The 23,674-nt window shown below is 43.0% G+C and overlaps 1 protein-coding gene across 1 annotated transcript in view; it reads right to left on the minus strand.

Moving 5' to 3' along the window:
* Window positions 1–23,674, minus strand: part of LOC137429512 (thrombospondin type-1 domain-containing protein 7A-like) — a 665,061-nt gene that overhangs the window by 393,052 nt on the left and 248,335 nt on the right. Inside the window, exons 8-9 of the mRNA XM_068119458.2 lie at window positions 14,027–14,290; window positions 11,988–12,166 (exon numbers count right to left, since the gene is read on the minus strand). Coding sequence (XP_067975559.2) covers window positions 11,988–12,166; window positions 14,027–14,290 — 443 coding nt within the window. The remainder of the gene's footprint in view (window positions 1–11,987; window positions 12,167–14,026; window positions 14,291–23,674) is intronic.

The raw sequence follows: 23,674 nt of genomic DNA on the forward strand, positions 1-23,674 counted from the left end.
GCTACATCTCTGCCAAATTTCGTCCAAATCCATCCACAACTTTCTGAGATATCCTGCTGTATATAATTTTTGGCCATATCACTCAATGGTGAAGAATCACTTATGAATTAAATAATTATCGTATCCGAATCCATATTCAGATCTTCACCAAAATCTAATCGATTCTTCCTTGTCACACACCCAAGCAGTCCACTAAATGTCGTCCAAATCTGTCCACAACTTTTTGAGATATTCTGCTATGTATCGTTTTTGGCCCTGTCTCCCAATGGTGAAGAATGACTTAAAAATTCTAGTAGCCGGATCCGAATCCGGATCTTCACGAAAATCTAATCATTTCGTCCTTGTCACATACGCTACTTCTCTGCCAAATTTCGTCCGAATCCACCACAACATTTTGAGATATTTTGTTCACAAACAAACGGACAGACAAACAGACAGGGTGAAAAGATAACCTCCACCCACCTTTAGTGGTGGAGGTAATAATAACACTCTTAAAGAAAGTAAAATGAAAATATCAATTGCATCTCATGAACAATACATATGATGGAACCATCATTCCCCCAATGCTCTCAAAGCAATAAACTCACAATATGCCAAACATGAGTGGAACGTAACAATCCCAAAGTCCGTGCACGAATCCCCATGCTGGGCGAACGTCAAAGTCATGCAGAACGGCAAGCACAACAGACAGGTATCGGCGCGGCTGCAGATGAGGAGTTACGAGGTGAGAGGTCTGGCAGATGGCGGCACGGTAAAGATCCCCCAAAACGTGAGTGCAATCCACGCCCCACGTCCACCAATGATTAAGCCGATATGGAAACCAACGGCGATCCACACGATGATGTCGTTATGGGAATCCCAATGACAAAACACGATGCACCAGGCGGACGGCCTCCTCGAGAGGAAAAATGGCTGATCGGCCTGTAATGAAGGCGCTTGCTTTCCCGCCAACAATAGTTCACGCTCGGTACCAAAACCTGAGACGTAGGTTTAATTGCAATCGCAATATGGGACGATGTCGCAGGCAATCCCTTTCACGGGAAGCCTCAATTCATTCCGACCAATATCGAGAAGTCTGCTCACAGCCTCGATGCGACTTATGGCTGTTTCTTTTCCCCACCGATTTTCCTCCTCTCTCCTCTTCCGGTTTCTTTACCACATTTTTCTTTTTCCTCCACAAACATTTCTTTTTACCTTTTACGAAAGTCATCTCCATTTCACATAGAAATATTAACAACAATATTACCTGAAACTAAAAATCCTACAAGTATATAATAACAACAAAGGCGGAAGTTGGGCAAGTGGTGTTGGGCAAGAGTTAGCCCTGGTGTTGGGCAAGCGGCTAGGGTGAGGGCTTAGGATCCTAGGATCCTGGGTTCGAATCCCGGTCAATCGCTGAATTAACGCCAGGGGGTTGACTCAGCCTGTCATCCTTCCGAGGTCGGCAAATTGAGTACCAGTTCACTGGTAATTCCCTGTTTGTCGTAAAAAGGCGACAAAAAGGGTTGGCGTCAGGAAGGGCATCCGGCCGTAAAACATTGCTTCAAAAAGGGGACCAAAAAACAACAACAACCACGGTCCCCGAAAAAGGCCAACCCCCGCTTGCGGGGAAAATGGCCTCTAAAGGTGGTTAAAGGCAGAAGTGACGAATCCGTAACAATATATATATAAGCATATATTAAAAGGAAAGACTTGCAGTTGGGAGTAAATTCAAACGACTCCATGGTAAGATCTCCAACCTTTGATTGAACCAACAATGACTCAACGTTTCGGTTAACAACATGTGACAAAGCCACACGCCTCCGTTAATCTTCCTCAAGAGTGATAAAATGATCTCAAAACCCCCTTATGCACTCAAAGGTGGGGTGGGCAAAGCTGGACAGCCGATCAAGACACATATCACATCGCTCTCGTGAACTCAGACCGTTATCACCAAATGTAAAAATTAACAGCATATTACCGGCTCAAAACCATAACGTAAATAAAACTGGATTAAAGTCAAATGTTTAGCTACACTACGGAACAATCAGTAAAAATTTTAACAATGGATCATAAGTTAGTGTAACCCTATTAGTTAGTGAGATGAAATCACAAAATAAACCTGTAATGGTATCAATATCAACACATTGCCATATGCGGTTATGGCAGCCATATGGGATCGAAGAAGAAAAAAAACACATAAAAAACAGCAGAAGAGTTGGCTTGCACCAATTTGACTGGGTGGGGTAAGTATTCGATGAATACCATCTAGCTTTGTATTTAATGAATGCCGACTGCTTATCTTTAATTACACTACATACTCCCTGCTCAACCAATCTGGTATCTTCTCCCCTTACCTTTACACCTCAATGGAATATACCTACTTTGGACCCTACGCATTTGCTCCTTCACGGTTGCCCACCTATCTGATGCAGACCGCCCACTCATTAACTTTACCCAATGTAAAGCTCCAAAATCACTTATCAAACCCTCAACGTTTTCCCACTGAAAATCCAACAGCTTCACACCACTATCAGACTTCACATCACATGTATGAACTTTCACATTACAGACACTAGTGGGGTCACCCGTGGAAATCCCACGGGCATGGAGGTGTATCGTTGCGATCGGTGCACCGTTTTTGCGGTACCCGGGACAATAACGTTAGGTGGGAGTCCAAACCTGAAAATGCTGGAGCACAAAGCTGAATTTGGGAAAACAAAATAGCCTATTTTACTCCAGGGGGTCCCAGGATTACCCACCCAAAATTTCGTTGCGATCGGTACAGCCGTTTTTGCGGTACCTGGAAATGGACGGACAGACAGACAGATGGATGGACATTAGGTGAATTCTAGTAAGATGGTTTCACATTACATACACATCACCCTCTTCTCACATGGTTTCACCTAACACAGACACACACCCAATACACATACAGCTCCCTACAGACATCTGAATATGAGTCCTCTGGGGCTACCGTTAGTCAGACAGCACAAATATGGTGGACAACAGACCATCTAATTGGCCAAAGGCTGTAACAACTTCTCTGTCTGGTTGGATTTGGCCCAGATATTTGTGAAATTTGTTTACAACGATCTTTGCTAGTGGCATCACAGGGACGTTAAAATTATTATTTGCCATTATTGCAAACACCATTACTTTCCAAAGATTTGTTTTATCACCGAGTCCCTTCATAACTCTACATTTGGTATTTATAGAGAAATTGACATTATTGTTCATAACATGAAGATTAACGACTTTTATGTTCACCTTCTCTCTCTTGGTCCATGCATTATATACCATCTACATCCTCAGCAAATACATTCATATATCATGCTCATACAATCACTCCTCCAAGTCTTCCTCACACACCTTTCGATATCATAATTACATCATTTTTGCAAATGCTTACACGTGCTTGTGAAGGTGTGATGCATAACAATAAGCAACCAGGTATTCATCAAGTAGGCCAATAAATCAGAATTTCTGTTCCAACCCAACTCTGCTGCTCCACACATGCCCGGTCACTTCGCTCTTCTCATTCTGATATCCGTATCTATTTATTTTAATTTTTAATTTTGTGTTTACATGATCGAGACTCGTGGAAGAGCAAGAGCACAACATAAGGGAACAAAATTGAAAGAGAGAAATATCAACAGGACAGATTTCATTTTTCATAAACATTTCAGATTTTCCTTGTTACTCCCGCCAGGGATAATGCATTCACGCGTGTCTGTGTGTGTGTGTGTGTGTGTGTGTGTTTGTGTGTTTGTGAACAAGATATCTGGAAAAGTTCTGAACGGATTTGGATGAAAGTTGGTGGGATGATTGCCCTTGGGATAAGGAAGAATTGATTCGTTTTTGGTGAAGCTCAGGATATTATTCCCGATCCAGGAATTTTTTGAAGGATTTTTTTACCATTGGAAGATAGTGCTCATTTTTTTTTTTTACATTATCTTCTATATATTCTATATTTAACATTGTGATATGAAAATAGTTTTCATATTTGTTGTAAATGTAGTTTAAACTCGTGGTTATGCGTTAGTGCGGTGTATTTTTTTTAGCAGCGTCGTCTTCAATGTTCATTTTTTTTTCTAATAAAGACATATTCTGTCATTTTAAAACCACCAAAGTGTGTATTAGGTTTCCCCGTTTCATAAAATGTATCGTTTGATACGTATAATGCTTTAAAACTGTTTTTTTTTTTGTTTTTTTTTTACCTCAGAAGAGATATCAACATTTAGCTCAGCGAATGTCATTCGCGGTGTCGGTATTTGATGAACTTATAAAGACTTAGTTCCAGATTTGTCAATGCCTGAGGTATATTAACAAACGAATAAAACAGATTTGACAAAATTCCAACTTTTTTGTTTAAGATCGCATATTCACCCAGGGTTGTGAGAGGCTGAAGAAGAAGAAACCTCGCATGGGCTTCCCAGACCAAATAAATAATTCTGGTTCAGGCTCTGTGATCTTCAGGTTTATTACTCCCGCCAGGGAGTAACGCATTCGATCGTGTCCGTCCGTGTGTGTGTGTGTTCGTATGTTCGTGTGTTTGTGTGTTTGTGAACAAGATATCTGGAAAAGTTCTGAACGAATTTGGATGAAAGTTGGTGGGATGATTTCCCTTGGGATAAGGAAGAATTCATTAGTTTTTGGTGAAGCTCAGGATATTATTCCGGATCCAGGAATTGTTTTGGGAAATTTTTTTGAGAAAGATTTTTTCTGTTTTACTGCATTAAAGCTTTTATTCTTATTCTTAAATGATGTTTTTCTCCTCTAATTCCGAGATATATTAAAATAAATTATCTGACAGTTCGGGCCTACTTTCTTTTTCATTTATTGTTTTGGGGAGAGGGGACGTTAAACAAAACGTATTATTCCAACTAAACCCACGGCGGGAGTATGCGCTCTACCGAGTGGCGTTCGAGTTAATTATTTTGTAATGAAATGGAAAACCAAACACGGCATTGGAGTCATCAGAAAGAACCAGAAAAAAAAAAAAATTTAATAAAGTTTTTAAATAAAAGAAAAGAAAAGAAAAATTTATTTGACTGGGCAAAAAAATTTTTTTAATATTTGACTTGCTGGGCCAAGATTCGAAACCACACTAGATAGCACAGCAGTGAGTGTGCGTACGTCTAGGCCATCCTGTCATCTCCTGTACCTCGGGATGATAACTATGTTATAACTATGTTGTGATAATCTCGGGATGATAACTATGATAACGTATTCACAATCTCATGTGCATTCAAATGATATTCACAAAATATTTTCTACCCTCAAATGTTATTCACAATCTCGGGTGATTTCACATCATATTTCCAATTTAATGCACTTACACTTGGATGATATTGACAATCTCCCATAACCTCGCACATGTATTCACGATCTTCTGCATCCTCAAATAATATCCACAAAACCACGTGCCCTCGGAAAACATTCACCCGAAAAGTGTCCATCTATTTCCCTTATCAATTGGTGAGTGGGAATTACAATTAGAGTAATTGCTCTCAAGAAGAAAGACAGTCCATATACAGTAATGTATGACAATTGAATTATTATATAATATGGGAAGATACTTCCATCGATTTTCATAAGCAAGTAGGGTAGAACAAAGAAGAAGTTCCATTGATATTAATGAGGCTCCTTGTACATAAGGATTAAAAAGGACTTTGTTTTATATCTTGACTAAGGCTCATTTGAGAGACTTTACATATACCAGGTACATCATGCAGGACAAGCGACTGATCAACATAGTGTAATGGGATTTGAACCTGGGCTCCTAGAATCAAAACACTCGTGCTTAGCAAGGAGCATCAAGCAGGTCAACTAAACCTATTGTGATCAATTTCTACTGGATTTATTAGCACTAGGGCATGCCCGTACTATATATATATCTAAAATTATATCCCCCCCCCCTCTATTTACATGAAATGGTTTGGTCCAAAGCGAACGGCTTGCGAGTGGTGACAATCCCCCCCCTCTATTTACATGAAATGGTTTGGTCCAAAGCGAACGGCTTCCGGAGTTTGGTAAAGAAATCGCCATCGCGTGCACAAACGCGCAGGAAAGCGAATGAATCGCAAATTCGTTTTTATTAGTTTTATTATTAGTTTTAAAACATAGTTTAACGCCAACATAGTTTGCAAACGTGAAATAAATGAATACGCTCTCAAATGTGCCATCCGAGGCAGAGTGTGCCCGCCACGTTCGGCACACGCGATCGTTCGCTGCTCTCTGATTGGTTGAATCGTTTTTTGGACATAGCTCGGTAAGTAATTGTCCGATTAATATGAAACCTTGAAAAGGCACATCCTCGGGTCCCCAGCAATATACCTGGCAAGTTAAAAGTATATCGGACCCGTGGTTGTCGAGAAACAGCGGTCACAGACAAACGTACAAACGTACAGACAGAGATTACTGGAATTATAGATAGATAACAAATGCTTAGTAACGTTTCTACTGAAATGATAACAGTGAATGGAAAATGAAACCGAATAATCTTATTATAATACAGCAAACGTACATGGTTATGTATGTCGCTATCTATCTATAATTCCAGTAATCTCTGTCTGTCTGTCTGTACGTCTGTACGTTTGTTTGTTTGTCTGTGACCGCTGTTTCTCGACAACCACGGGTCCGATATACTTTTAACTTGCCAGGTATATTGCTGGGGACCCGAGGATGTGCCTTTTCAAGGTTTCATATTAATCGGACAATTACTTACCGAGCTATGTCCAAAAAACGATTCAACCAATCAGAGAGCAGCGAACGATCGCGTGTGCCGAACGTGGCGAACACACTCTGCCTCGGATGGCACATTTGAGAGCGTATTCATTTATTTCACGTTTGCAAACTATGTTGGCGTTAAACTATGTTTTAAAACTAATAAAACCGAATTTGCGATTCATTCGCTTTCCTGCGCGTTTGTGCACGCGATGGCGATTTCTTTACCAAACTCCGGAAGCCGTTCGCTTTGGACCAAACCATTGCATGTAAATAGAGGGGGGGGATTGTCACCGTACTCGCAAGCCGTTCGCTTTGGACCAAACCATTTCATGTAAATAGAGGGGGGGGATATAATTTTAGATATAGATATAGTACGGGCAATGCCCTAGGGCATGCCCGTACTATATATATGCCCGTACTATATATCTATCTAAAATTATATCCCCCCCCTCTATTTACATGAAATGGTTTGGTTCATTCGCAACGCCAAAGCGAACGGCGAACGGCTTGCGAGTACAGTGACAATCCCCCCCCTCTATTTACATGAATGGTTTGGTCCATTCGCAACGACCACAGAACCCCCCCCCTCTATTTACATGCAATGGTTTGGTCCAAAGCGAACGGCTTCCGGAGTTTGGTAAAGCAATCGCCATCGCGTGCACAAACGCGCAGGAAAGCGAATGAATCGCAAATTCGTTTTTATTAGTTTTAAAACTTTATTAAAACATAGTTTAACGCCAACATAGTTTGCAAACGTGAAATAAATGAATACGCTCTCAAATGTGCCATCCGAGGCAGAGTGTGTCCTCCACGTTCGGCACACGCGATCGTTCGCTGCTCTCTGATTGGTTGAATCGTTTTTTGGACATAGCTCGGTAAGTAATTGTCCGATTAATATGAAACCTTGAAAAGGCACATCCTCGGGTCCCCAGCAATATACCTGGCAAGTTAAAAGTATATCGGACCGGTAGTTGTCGAGAAACAGCGGTCACAGACAAACAAACAAACGTACAGACGTACGTGTGCCCTAGGGCATGCCCGTACTATATCTATATCTAAAATTATATCCCCCCCCTCTATTTACATGAAATGGTTTGGTCCAAAGCGAACGGCTTGCGAGTGGTGACAATCCCCCCCCTCTATTTACATGCAATGGTTTGGTCCAAAGCGAACGGCTTCCGGAGTTTGGTAAAGCAATCGCCATCGCGTGCACAAACGCGCAGGAAAGCGAATGAATCGCAAATTCGTTTTTATTAGTTGTAAAACTTTATTAAAACATAGTTTAACGGCAACATAGTTTGCAAACGTGAAATAAATGAATACGCTCTCAAATGTGCCATCCGAGGCAGAGTGTGTCCGCCACGTTCGGCACACGCGATCGTTCGCTGCTCTCTGATTGGTTGAATCGTTTTTTGGACATAGCTCGGTAAGTAATTGTCCGATTAATATGAAACCTTGAAAAGGCACATCCTCGGGTCCCCAGCAATATACCTGGCAAGTTAAAAGTATATCGGACCCGTGGTTGTCGAGAAACAGCGGTCACAGACAAACGTACAGACAGACAGACAGAGATTACTGGAATTATAGATAGATAACAAATGCTTAGTAACGTTTCTACTGAAATGATAACAGTGAATGGAAAATGAAACCGAATAATCTTATTATAATACAGCAAACGTACATGGTTATGTATGTCGCTATGTTTATATGCGACGAAAACGTCCTCTTCTTCTTCAAAATAAATTACCACCCTCTTAATTAACCCTTTTAATTGTGTTCGGACTGCTGAGACCCCTCAGACCTTTGACGACCCGTTAATTCCCCCAATACCTTCAGACCACCAAGACCCCTGAAGACCCAAAATACCCTGAAGACCCCAAAGACCAGAAAGACCCAAAACACCGCAAAGACCCAAAATGCCCTTCAAGGCCCTGAGGCTCAAAAAGACCCTGAATACCCAAAAACCCAAAAACCCAAAAAGATCCAAAGACCCTTAAAGACCAAGAAGAACCAAAAGACCCTTAAGACCCAAAAGCCCCTGAAGACCCCGAAGACCCAAAAGACACCGAAGACCCTTAAGACCCAAAAGCCTCTGAAGACACCAAAGACCCAAAAGACCCAAAAGACCCTGAAGACCCAAAACACCTCAAAGACCCAAAATACACTTAAAGGCCCAGAGGATCCAAAAGACCCTGAAGACCCAAAACAACATGAAGACCCAAAAGACACCGAAATGGTCAAAGATGCCTACCCCTCTGAAACGACGTGTGGGTGAGGCGCGCGGAGCGCGCCGAGTCACACGAGTAATAATAATAAAATAATAATGCTGTATGTGTACACTGTACAGCACCTGTGTGATTAACATCTTTCAAAATTATTGGAAGGTCACAATAACTTGATAAAATTATTATAAGAGGGCAATCATACTAAAATGCGCAATTTGGTGTGTGTCTGTCTGTCTGACTATCGATACATTTGTGTCGATACATTTGGTCGTTACTTATGAAATATCAACCAAATTTGACAGGAGGACTAATGGTCACATGATGGAAGTTGTCGTGACTTAATTTCCCCCACCCAAAGGGGGTTTTCCACCTTTGGCGAAATCCGTGTTAAGGTGTATAACTGTTTAAAATAGCTGTGTTAAGATAAGCTGGACCAAGTGGTCGATTTGACGCGTTAATTCTGCCCACAAGTTCTCCATTGGATTCATATCCGGGGACATGGCAGGCCACTCCATATAAAAAACTGTGTTAAGATAGCTAATCGTGGCATTTTTCCAATGACACTTTTAATAACAAAAGTAATAACAACGCAGATGATAATAGCATAATATTAATGTTATTACAAAACTCTATCAATACTAATAATATCCGCTCTCCCTAAGGGTTTTCATTATGCGCTAAACACCATGTTAACGTGCATAAATAGCTTATCATGCCGTTTCGTGGGGCAACCCCAGCGGAAGTAAAAAATATTATAAACCACAAACACGTATGATTACCTTTTTAAACAGTTGTTACTGCTGTTTAACACCAAACTAAAATAAATTTGGAGGAATCCCTCCCGACATCATTGAGGCATTCTATGCTTTAATGGCGTCCACCACAGACAAACAGACCCAAGCCTAGATCTACTATAATCTACAGACTTGGCATTTAATATGGAATATTTTTTTTGTGGGGGTGAACTTACTTATCAAGATGTCTTAGAACCAAAAGTTCATTGGAATTATGTTGAAATTATTCTAGATTTTGTTAATGTGACCTTTAAAAGAAACAAGAACCACATTTGACATTTCGAACCAAATAAATTGATCCTTGAAAGTGATGTAAACTGATATCGAACTCAATTCATGGACAGCACTGTGTTAAACTTCTGTACGTTTTCCAGAAGTATCTCTTTATTTTGCACATTAGACAAATTTTTTTTAACAAAAACAAAAGTTAAATTACGACTGGGATTACGGACAGTAAAATTACAGTTCAGTACTTCGTGTAACCCCCACGAGCATTCAGGAGAGCACGTACATGTTGAGGCATGCTGTTCACGAGATTTGCCAAGGTTTGGACAGGAATCGCTTGCCATGCAGTGACAATAGCCTGCTGCAAGTCACGCACAGAGGTCGGCTGCTGGACCAAGTGGTCGATTTGACGCGTTAATTCTGCCCACAAGTTCTCCATTGGATTCATATCCGGGGACATGGCAGGCCACTCCATATGCTCGACACCACGGTCAGCATGAAAGTGTTGGATCATGCGAGCACGATGAGGCCGTGCATTGTCATCTTGGAAGACAAAGTTTCCTCGAAAGGCTGCACAAGCAAATGGAAGCAATGTTTCTTCCAGAATGGCCCTGTACTTGAACTGGTTCAGGTTTCCATTCAGAACAACCAGGTCAGTTTTGCCCCCTGCATGAAAAGCAGCCTAAACGGTCACCCCACCACCTCCAGCTTGGACTCTTGGCACTATACAATCTTTGTTGAAGGCTTCATGCACTTGTCTGCGCACTCGGACGCGGCCATCTTGACGATAGACCAGAAATCTAGACTCGTCACTGAAGATCACGTGATTCCAGTGTCCTGGCTGCCATTGAAGGTGCTCTCTGGCCCACTGCAATCGGCGCTGGCGGTGTTGTCTGGTCAGGTGTGGCTTTCTCAGGGGACGCCTTGCACGATAGCCTGCTTGAACCAGTCGTTCGTTGACTAGCCTTCTGGATACAGGCACATTTGTCAGTTGCTGCCACTCAGCCCTAAGCCGATTAGCTGACTTGGTACGGCCATTGCGGACTAACCGGTGCAGCTGGCGATCATCCCTCCTTGTGGTTCTGCGGGGAAGTCCTGGCCTCGGGATTGGAGTAGGGACACCCCTCTGAGCATTTCGTTTCAGGATCTTTGACACCTGACCTTGAGTGATGCCATACTGCCGAGCAATAGAATGCTGTTTCATGCCATAATTTCGTAAAGCCACCACTCCATGACAAACAGCATTGTCGAGTTGACGGACCATCTCTAGAGGAAGCGGCAATAACTTTTGGAGACGTGCAGCAGTTGTTTTCCACTAATACAGAACGCAACAACCCTTGTATACCCGATTGTGAAGCCAATCATCAAATGCACCTGTCCGTACATTTTGCCACGCCACCTGTGATATAATCCTGTTGTTGACTTCTTGCTGCGACAGACAATCAGTGACGAGGTTCTTTTAACAAATAAATCACCAAAGTGCAAAAGAAACTCACCAGATTGATATACTGAGTTAAGAAAGTAAACCCAAGTCAAGAAAAAAAAAAATCCCATATTAAATGCCAAGTCTGTATATACTCCAGAGAGGATACAACATGACCCTTCCTGCTGCTCCCATAGGGAGTGTGTGTAGAAGTTCCCTGAAATGTTATAACTCAAGGAATGCTGCAAAGTAACATTTTGGTAAATTATCTTGAGTTGTCCTTTTAGTATTTCCCAAATAAGCACTTGTCTCATGATGTTTAACCAGGAAATGGAAGCCGAGACCTTCACACAGGAGGCCATTTAGTTCTTCATGCCTGTGTTTTATCCACACCTCATTAACTTTTGTGATTTACTTACCTTCTATGTAGAATAATCCCACTTTTGCCATTAGCTCAATATAGTGTGAGGAATATTAAGTAGAGGAACTGGAAAAGTCAGAGCAACAGGCCATTTGACCCTTAATTACTGTTTAATCCACATCCCATTAACATGATCTTTTAACTTCCTTATCTTTCACATCCTTAAATGTCCTTTTAACTTAACAAACCTTTCCTTCGCTGTTCATTGGTGGACACGGTCTCCCACCATTGTAAGGTCGCTCACGGGGCCAACGAGAACGACGGTGAACACCTGGACCACAGGCCACACTGCATGCCGACCATGGTGACCACGTGGTGAGGTGACAGTCAGAAGGGCAAGGGACGAGACAAGCTTCTTCCTGGTAGCCTAACAACACACACACACATAAACACAAACACCACTTCAGCACACAGGATGAAGCAATTATTATGATTATCAATAATAATTATTATCATTACTCCCACATTCCTTCCTATGGGGTTGGCTGGGGAAAGCTTGGCGCATGGCTTTCACGAACCAGCTGGCCAAGCCTGACGTTCAACTAAAGTTCGAAAAGGAATTTGGAATTTGTTAATGGTGCCGGCAATGGCTCGCCTACTCTTCACGAAGAACACCGTGGAATCTTTAATGTCCACCAACTAATGTCAGCAGACGGGTCTCCTGGTTTAACGTTCATTGGAGGGATGACGCACACACTGATGAATCACCCTGCCTGTGAAACACCAGGATGGCAGTTTATAGTTGGGTTGGGAGAGGTATATAGGGAGAGGAAGAGAGGAAAAGGGGGAGAGAGGAGGAGGGGGAGAGAGAGTGAGAGGGGGAATGAGGGAGAGGGGAAAGAGAGAAGGATGAGAGAGGGCAAGGGAGAGCAGGGGACAAGGGGAGAGAGGGAGAGAGGAAGGGAGGGAGGGGGGGGGAGATGAGAGAGGACAAGGGAGAACGGGGGACAGGGGGAGTGAGGGAGAGTGGGAGAGAGGGGGAGAGAGTGAGAGAGGGAGAGGAGGAGAGACGGAGAGGGGGAGAGAGGGGAGGATGAGAGAGAGGGAGAACGGGGCACAGGGGGAGAGAGGGCAAGGGAGAGCAGGGGACAAGGGGAGAGAGGGAGAGTGGGAGAGAGGAAGGGAGGGAGGGGGGGAGATGAGAGGGGACAAGGGAGAAAGGGGGACAGGGGGAGTGAGGGAGAGTGGGAGAGAGGTGGAGAGAGGGAGGGGAGGAGAGAGGAAGAGGGGCAGAGAGGGGAGGATGAGAGAGGGCAAGGGCGAGCGAGGGACAGGGGGAGAAGAGGGAGAGAGGAAGAGAGAGAGAGAGAGAGAGAGAAGCAAAAAGATTGTGTCTTTAATGTGTTTCCCTAACTTAAGTATATTTTTTAAAATAATTTTAAATCAAATATCCCATTGTGTTTTCATTTTTTTTCTTGGCTGTAATATAAAGTATGGTCATGAGTCCATTCCCAGTGAGAGGAAACGGAAATAAAGATAATACGTGCTGGGACATCAAGCTGAAGAGTCCTTGACTTTTGTGATCGTCACAAAATACCTTGGGAACGTACTTTTCTGGGTACATCGGATACTTCCTTCACAAAGGCCGAGTATGTCAGGGCCCCCAAAGTTTGAGATTTCTCGCAACAGCATTCTTATAAGGTCATTATAAGAGACAGACAAACAAACACAGCCCTGTTTATGGGGTTTTGACCTGGGATCCCAGCATGATGAAGTCGTTGCTCAATGGTGGAAGGCCAAGCAGGAAAACCCATCATCCTCCATGATGGAAAAGGTCAAGTAATAATATCTACAAAGTCAGCGTTCATTACCGGATCTCTTACTCAAACAATCTCGAGGAAATCTCTTGCTATCCCCAAAAGTTGTGTTGGTCATGCTGACGTTTTTATGGCCACACAAACCCGAATTCAATCTTCGCATTTCCAGACATCTCACCATTTACTATGACATGTGAATGTTACATATTATCTAACACACCTCCATCAGGTTTCCTTCACTGCAAACTTTTTCTGCTTGTCGAAACACATCTTCTTTACATCTCATGGCTTCACGTTCCTCGTCTCCCTCTTCTTAACATCCCTGATCTGCGTCAAGCACGGAGTCCCTATCGACTCAAAACATCTACACATCTAGTCCTTCGGCAATCTCATCTCCTGCTCTTCTGACCTGTTCGTCTCCCTTTGCATCACACGTTCAGTTTCCCAATTCCTATTTGCATTGCTCATACCAGCATTCCCACAAAATGTGGGGTCCAGCAGCCGTCCTTCTTGATCCAGACAAGACAGCGCCCTGTAGGCCACACCAGGCCCGCATTCCTGGGCCGGTGCAACCCACGACGTGAGAGGCGGTGCGGCCCGAGAGGCCGGAGGCAGCACGCAATCTGACCATTTTCCCACCGGACGGGTAGCTGGATGCACACAGGGGCAGGGTCGAGATTCCACCAAGGGGAAGGTACGTGGATCTCGGCAACCATCCCTGCGCCGACTACGGCCTAGTCACGGTGGGATTGTGGGTAAGGTAACATCGGTAAAGAGAGGGAGGGTAAACAATGAGAGGAAATGTGAGATTATAGGCAAAAAGGGAGTCAGATCAGGGGACAGTGCTGACTAATTGGAATGCAACAAGAATATCGGTCGGTTCAGAAGACTTGTGGGGGTTAAGAGTAAGGAAATCCAATTGGTGGAAAGGTCACAGAAGCAAGGGAATGTGAGTGTAATTCAAAGTGGGAGCCATGTGAAAGCATATTGAGGTGAGAGGTTGTATATATTGTCATTATGAGGTTACAAAAGAGCAAGGAAGGGAGCAGCAGGGCTGTGGATTCGATCGTGGTATGTAAGACACATCATAGCGAGACACACAGGAGACTGCAAAGAATAATTTACAAGTGATCAAACAGGTGCGGGATGAAGAAGAAGGAATCAATATTTGAAAACTGAGTCTGAGCAGATGCTATATTACGATGAACTCCATTAATGTCATTTTAAATGTAAATATAAAAAGAAATAACAAATAGGATCCCCGTTCCTATAAATCAGCTCGAGGGTATGAAGAGTGCTGAAAACTTTTAATCAAAAGGCTCAATCAACCACAAACCGTTTTGCAGAATTGCTGCACTGGTTAAGCTGGTATACCGATAACTATCAATATTACAAGAGGACGTACCAGCACCAAGATAACTTACCTTTTTGTTTTGGACATAAGGTACTGCATGCATTCGTCGTTTAGTGGCTTCACCATTATAGACTAGACGGATTTATGGAAAAAGGCCATGTATAAGCTTCTAGGTGAATTTTTGGGTAAAAGGTGGGAACCTCACTTTTTAACATAATTAGGGCATGCTGAATTAGACTAACCCGGTTCCCAAGACGAATTTTGAGGGTTTTTTGTAGTTTTGAATAAACTGCTGAAGAACTTGGGCACAGAGGAGACAATCAAATCTGCAGAAGCGTTTGTCTGTAGAATATATAATGTGCACAGAACAACCTCTGTTGATTCAATATGACATATGTTGTTCTCCAAGACTGGTAAATCAGAAGCAATGTCACCGACAAGTGATGCTTTTCATTTCCATTTGATGCGAGTACACTATCAAGCCATGGTATGGAGAAATGCTCATTGTGCCATACCTGACCTTCCTGCACCTGTGGAAATGCGATGGAAACGTGGTGATTCAGGACTAGAGCCTATTCTGATGTCACTGAGTCCAATCCCAGAAAGTTGCCTCGAGATGATTTGTTGTGCAATGTGCATGCCAGAAGCAATGCAAGACTCGACGCTGCAAATGTCGCTATTCAGAGTTGAGGTGCACATCAAAGTGTGCCTGTCAGTAACAGAGTGATGATCAGACCCCTTGTATGAATTTGATGTAGTTTGGCAAAACAACATGTGACATTCCTGAATGTTTGTGCTTCATGGCCATGTATACTTAATTTTAGAATAAATGGTTGTATTAAACATTGTCTTATTAAAACCATTTCCCATTTTATAATGTCCAATTTCAATATCAGTTTGAATGTCTCTTTCAATATCTCACCAACCATAATATAGACTCGACGGATTTATGAAAAAAGGCCATGTATAAGCTTCTAGGTGCATTTTGGGGTAAAAGTTGTAAAGTTAAAGTAAAAGGGCTGCATGTATGTAGAGTCACGTGAAAAAGTAAGTACACCCCATGTAAAGTTTTGACTTTTTCAACATATTTCAACATACAGCTATTTGATCTTCATTTCAACAATATTGATAGATAAAGGTGATATAATATAACAAATATCATGAAACATTTACATTTTGTCGTCCATTGTATAATTTATATAAACATAAATGCAAATTTCGCATGTGGAAAAAGTAAGTACACCCCTACATTTATCACTACTTCAAATACCTAAAATTAGAATCAGGTGCACCAGCTCAGGTGCAAATGATTAGAACATCGTCAGAGAGGATCTTGGAGGAACCTGTCTTATTTAAACCTCAGACATTTAGTTTGGTTTGCTCGTTGTTGTTGAAGTGTGCGGCGTCACCATGCCTAGATCAAAAGAGCTCTCTGATGCCTTCAGAAAGAAGGTTATAGATGCCTTCGAGTCTGGGAAGGGATTTAAAAAGATCTCCAAACAATTTGAAATCAATCATTCGACTGTCCGGAAGATCATCTACAAGTGGAGAAGATACCAAACAACTGTCAACTTGTTCAGGCCAGAAAGCCCCAGAAAGTTCAGCCCAAGAGCAGACCGCAAGATGCTGAAAGAAGTCTCTAAGAACCCCAGAATGTCATCACGGGACCTACAGGTAGCTCTTGCCACTGTTGATGTCAAAGTGCACGAGTCTGCCATTAGAAAGAGGCTGCACAAATTTGATCTATACACAAAGAATTAAGTTAAGCACCCCCCCCCCCCCCGTTTTTTTACAACCTCGCACATTACAAGTTTGTTGTCGTCAAAACAGTGTAATATACCCATGATATTGCTATATTTTCTGGAGAAGTGATATTATGGTCACATAAAAACATAACAATCATGCCGTTTTCGATATTTTATTCTGAAGAATTTAAGGTGAAATTTTTTGGGAATTTTAGGCATATTTTCACCTCAATTTAAGTATGGAGCTATAGGTCCATCACGGACAGTGTGGATGACGTTTATGTTTTCTAACGTACAGTCATTGTTCTGAGAAGACCTCTAGCGATCTTTGCGTCAATAACGTGTGTAGGACCCACGTGATCGGATCACTGACTCAACCAATCACTTTTTTTCACTTTGATCACTCAATTTCATCAATGGATAATTGCTAATGTCATACCAATCATTATTTGATCTCACATACCTTAGAATATATGCCAATGTATACATATACACAAAGAATATATATTAGGGGGTGCTTACCTTAATTCGTTGTGTAGGGGTGCTTAACTTAATTATTTGTGTATACATGGGAGGTGTACCAGGAGGAAACATTTGCTGTCCAGAAAGAACATCAGGGCAACACTAAAGTTTGCCAATGAACACTTAGGCAAAGACCAGCACTTCTGGAACAATGTGCTCTGGACAGATGAGTCAAAGGTAGAGCTATTTGGCCACAGTACCAGAAGACATGTTTGGCGAAACCCAAAGATAGCATTTGACCACAAGAACCTGATACCAACTGTAAAGCATGGTGGTGGAAATATTATGGTTTAGGGCAGCTTTGCTGCATCAGGGCCTGGACAGCTCACCATCATAGAATCCACTATGAATTCTTCATTGTACCAGAGGGTGCTTTAGGATAATGTGAGGCCATCTGTTGGGAAGTTGAAGCTCAACCAAAGCTGGACCTTGCAACATGACAACGACCCTAAACATACCAGTAAATCCACCAAGGAATGGCTGAAAAGAAAGAAATGGAGGGTTCTGGAATGGCCAAGTCAAAGCCCGGATCTAAATCCCATCGAGATGTTGTGGGGGGATTTGAAACGAGCTGTGCATGCAAGAAACCCTCAAACATCGCACAGCTGAAAGAATTCTGCATGAAGGAGTGGGCAAAAATTTATCCCAGTCGATGTCAGAGACTGGTAGACAGTTATAAGAAACGCATACTTGAGGTTGTTTCTGCCAAAGGGGGCAATACCACCTATTAGAGCCAAGGGTGTACTTACTTTTTCCACATGCGAAATTTGCATTTATGTTTATTTAAATTATAGAATGGATTACAAAATGTAAATGTTTCATGATATTTGTTATATTATATCACCTTTATCTATCAATATTGTTGAAATGAAGATCAAATAGCTGTATGTTGAAAGATGTTGAAAAAGTCAAAACTTTACATGGGGTGTACTTACTTTTTCACGTGACTGTACATGATATATAAATGCTTGATCAAATAAATTGTCCAAAAATGGAAATTTGGTGGCCATTTTGTTTGTGCTAATTAGAAGGACAAAAACTCAAAATTCGGCCTGTGAACCAGGTTAATCGAATTCAGCATACCCTAGTTATGTTAAAAAGTGAGGTTCCCAACTTTTACCCAAAAATTCACCTAATATTCATATTTCTCAGGAAAGCATCCAGTCTATTATATAATTAACTAGATGGTATTCATGGAATACTTACCCCACGCAGTCAACTTGGTGCGTGTTTTCTTTGATCCAATAAGACTACCACACCACGTGACCGATGGCATTATAAAGGTTCATTCTCCAATATCATTACCTTCGCAAAAGCGGAAGGTTATGTTTTGATCGCTGTGTATTTATTTGTATGTCTGTGTGTGTGTGTGTGTGTATGTTATTCGCATAACTCAAAAAGTATTCAACCGAATTGCATGAAATTTGGTGGGATGATTGGTTATTATACGGGACACATTTGATTAGATTTTGGGAGCAATCGGGTCAAAGGTCAAGGTCAAGGTCACGAAAAGGTCAAAATCGTATTTTTACCATAGCGCGGTCAATTTTTATCCAATTGGCATGCAACTAATGCCAAAATGTTCAGAATTCAATGCCCGATCTTGTGATATACGACATGACCCAGTGAAGACATTACCCTTGTTAGCGGTTGGGGGTCAAAGGTCAGGGGGGTCACGACCTTGCAAAATGTGCGTTTTTTGTCATAACTCGGTCAATTCTTATCCGATTTGCATGAAATCAGCACCAAACTGTTCACTGTTCTGTTCCCTACACTCCCATGCCAAGTACAGAACAGTAGCTGCGGCGAAGGTATGCGCTCTACCGAGTGCCCGTTCTAGTTTTTGCTTAGATCATGCTCAATACATTCAAACTGATCGGACTGTGTTGTACTTGTTGAATTATGACGTCCTAGTTAAGGCACCAGTGACGTCATTCTTAACAACACGTATTCCCCATGTGGAGTTCTTTACAATGAGCCACGTTTACATTTTTTCCATGAAGCGCTTTTGGAGATATAGAGGTGCAACGTGTTTCGGTTTTTCCAAGATGGCGCCTGTACCACGTGACATATGACTTCACAATTATCATCACAAAAATTCTACAGGAGGAGGCGCTCCTGTGGTGAAAATTTCGTGTCCGTCGGACCAACAGTTTCAAAGTAAAAAAATTCATACTGATTGGATGAAGCGTTATATTTGTCGAATTATGACGTCATAATGAAGTTACTTATGACGTCATATTTAGCATATATTATTCCCCATTGGGAGTACTTGACAATGAGCCACGTTTCAATTTTTTTTCATTGAGCGGTTTCGGAGATATGGAGGTGCAACGTTTTTCCAAGATGGCGTCCATACCACGTGATGCGTGACGTCATAATTATCATTGAAAATTTATACAGGAGGCTCCTATGGTGCCAAATTTCGTGTAAATCGGCCCAACACGCCGAGAAAAAGATTTTTAAAATTCAGACACGTACGACATACGCACGTACCGCTAGCACCGATTGCTTAATCACGCTTTTAGCTTCGCGAGCGCAGGGTAAAGATGGACAGAAAGTGAAATGATTTTCCTCTTGTGGAGAGAAAGACAATGTCAGCACATCAGAATATACCCGACGCAGCAACTTCATACACCTCTTGTGAGATCATAAATTATTTATTATATTATAATATTATTACGAGTATCCATAGTGCTTCATACAGGTGGGAGAATATGACATGAGTTATACACCTCTTTGCTGTTTGATTAATCGACTCCATAATATAAGGGATGTTTATAGTGCGGAGTCAGGAATAGGAATTTTTGATGTGAGCAACTACAGAACATGATCTAATTCCTAAATCTTCTGGTCTGATCGGCTGGTTGTGCTTTGTTTAATTTTGTGAAATTACGCATTTCTGCTTTTTACAAACAGGTACTTCATCTTCGCCGTACACTCTGCAATATAACAGGTGCCATCATTCAAACTCAGGTGTGATGGATTGGCAAAGTATCTTGTAATGGTGGGTTATCCAAACCAAAATTATATTTGGTTATCCAAAATCCAAACATACACAGCAAAATTAAAATTGGGAAAAGTTAAACTATACTTATTGAACTCTACATTCATACTGCAAAGGTGAACTTACAATGACATTTTTAAAGTGACAAAATTTCTACCGCACGGTATTACAATGCTGAGTTGTTGTTTTACCCTCTCTGCCAGAAATGAGATGTAGTACTAACTTAAGGAAATTTAAACGACATTACCCATGATCATAATGTGGCGCAACCATTTTGAGCAATGGGAATATTGAAAAGGTTAGACATAGTTACCCTGGATTACAGTAGCTGTCTCTCTCGGTCTGTCTCTATGGTCTCTCTGTCTGCCTGGTCTCTCTATCTCTCTGGTCTCTCTATCTCTCTGCTCTCTCTCTCTCTCTCTCGCCCCCTGCAGGCCGTTTGTGGTGGGCGTGGCGTCATGGCGGCTGTGAGCAACTGCTCTGTGTTTTGGTGAGTCCGTTGTGAGTTTTTTCCCCCTCTCCTGCCCTCCCCTGCCCCCCTCCCTCTCCTTTTCCGTCCTGTGTGCTTCAGCATTGTGTTTTCATCTGTTCTGCACCCTTGTCTTCGAGAGAGAGAGGATTGAGAGCGGGCCCATTTTGGGTGCGGCCTACTGGCTTTGACGACGCTTTGTAAGCCATTTTTGTGCTTATAATGCACGTTTAGTATTTACTTTAGTTCGATTATTTAGGTTTGATACCTTCTTGTCCGGTTCGGACAGGGGGGGGGGGGGTGGGGGGGGATGGAAATTTCGCTGGTATGGCGAATACACGCTCTCGTTACGAGATGTTCTAAAATTTAACGCGTAAGCATGCATTCGCATGTGTTCCGCCCGAAGGAGCTCCTACTGAGGACATTATCCTGGCCGTGGGATCCATCATAGGAGACGGTAATGTTCGTGCGGCATCACGAATGAACCAGAAATTTGTTGTCTTCGTGCCAGAAGAAAAACTCGTTCATGATGTCGTTAGTACCGGTCTAACCATAAAAGGGGGTCATTATATTACGGTATCCCCTATGGATACGCCAGCGACCAAGATAACAATATCCAACGTTCCACCGTTCATGCCAGGCGAGAAACTCCTATCCGTTCTGTCTCGTTACGGTAAAATTGTCTCCTGAATCTCAATGATTCCGCTCGGGTGTCGCAGCGATCGTGTCAAACACGTAATGAGCTTCAGGAGGCAAGTGTACATGATTCTCCCGGATCGCGGAGCCGATACAGGTTTAAATATATCCTTTAAAGTATCGTTGGATGCTCGGGAATACCACATGTATGCTTCCTCAGCCTCCTTAACTTGCTTCAATTGTGGAGATTTCGGACACGTTAAAAGATTCTGTCCTAAGGCCTCTTGTCCGAAGTGTGGTGAACCGGGACATAACGAAAGGGTTTGTAAAACAGCCAATCCCTCCACCGCGCCTTCTGACACCCCGACCGTGCTCGCTGACACCCGGACCGTATCTCCTGTTACCCCTACCGTACCTTCCGTCACCCGGACCGTATCTCCTGTCACCCCTACCGTACCTTCCGTCACCCGGACCGTACCCTCTGACACCCTGACCGCACCTTCGGACGCCCCGACCGTACCTTCTGACACCCCGACCGTACCTTCTGACACCCCGACCGCACCTTCTGACACCCCGACCGTACATTCTGACACCCCGACCGTACCCTTTGACCCCCCGACCGTACCTTCTGACACCCCGACCGTACCTTCTGACACCCCGACCGTACCTTCTGACACCCCGACCGTACCTTCTGACACCCCGACCGTACCTTCTGACACCCCGACTGAGTCGTCTGTCACACCGGTGCTTTCCGATTCCAATGTGATGACACCCACCGATGTGACTGACACAACTAGCATTGCCCCCTTTCCCGAACCCATGAACGAAGAATCCATAGTGTATTCTAAAAAGCGAAGAGCACCAGCGCCAAGCAATTTCGCTGGTGCTGCAAAGAAGGCGGTCATGGGCAGCACCATTTCCGGTGCACATGTGTCCGAGTGTCCCTCTGACATTCCCTCACTAACTGAGTACATGAATACCGTTGTCAATGACACCAGCGAGTCTCATTATGTAAATGAGCCGAAAAATAAAATTTGTACCTCTCACCTGGAAGTTTCCGAGTGCGAAACCTCCAGTTAAAGGATTACCATTTCCGAGCTGGGAAATGTTTTTCCGCTTGTCCCCCCTTTAAATACCGAGCAGACTAAGGATTCAATAAACGTTCCCACTGTACAAACGGGGCCGGTAAAATCTGAGTTTGCTGGGATCTCAAACCCAAGCTCCAACCCCAGATACAAATATCCACCAAAGGGTTAACGAGTGCTCTCGGGAACACCTTGGGAAACTTGTGAAGGTGCCTCCAGACAAGACCGCGGGGGCAGCGGGTAATACCCCAGATACTGACGACATGTTATCTGACGTGTCTGAGTCCGAAGATGACATTGAGGCAACCGCGCTGTCACAAGCGATGACAGGTCACTCGCAGGTATCCCCTCAACTCATTTTTACCTTCCTTAACGAAACGTATCGTCACCGCAACATTGTCATTAAAGACTATTTCCCTGACTTGGCTGCATTCATTTGCACCGCAAAGTCAATAATCAAAGCGCGTGAGGATTTTGACCTGACGAAATCTCAATTCCACAGGTTAAGAAAGTTTGTTACCCGAGCAGGTACGGAGTGTTCCCAAGCACAGGGCGATTTCATTACCACGGAATGAAAAACATTTCCTTTGCGACCTTAAACATGAATGGTGGGGGTGCAAGTCACCTCCGTCAGGCCCAAGTTAAAAACTTGTTTGATCGTAAAAAGGCAAATGTTATTTTACTGCAAGAGACCCACATCACACCTAACGTGGAACATGACTGGTGCCAAACTTTCAAAGGGCAATGCTATTTTAGCAATCTGTCAACCTCATCTGCTGGGGTTGGGTTTTTTCTAAAGCCAGGTCTGGCTTTTGAGTCTTGTCATTTTCAGGAAGTCATAAAAGGCCGGCTTATTTCCCTTCAGCTTGCACATCAAAACTTCCACTGTACCATTTTCAATGTGTACGCACCTAGTGAGAGCAGGGACCGAAAGGCCTTCTTCACCTCCATGGTAAACCACCTGAAATCAGTTGATCTCGACCAATGTGTGTGCATTGGTGGTGACTTTAATTGCACCTTTGACCCTTCGAAGGACAGAAACTCTGCAGAACCCCACCCCGAGTCCCATGCGGACCTATCCCGTTTCTTTAAGACGGCAGGTCTACTGGATGTTTGGCGATTGCATCACCCCAACATAGTCCAGTATACCTGGTGTCGATGTGCCAATAGCCGGGTGTCTTCGGCAAGACTCGACCGCTGGTACATTAATGTACCCTTTAGGAACGTCGCGGCCTCTTCAGGTTGTTTTCCATCATTGTTTTCAGACCACCATATGGTAACCTGAGATCTTTCTTTTCCT

This window comes from Myxine glutinosa, chromosome 6 (assembly GCF_964187855.1).
Source record: "Myxine glutinosa chromosome 6, kmMyxGlut1.1, whole genome shotgun sequence".
NCBI classification, from domain to species: Eukaryota; Metazoa; Chordata; class Myxini; order Myxiniformes; family Myxinidae; genus Myxine; species Myxine glutinosa.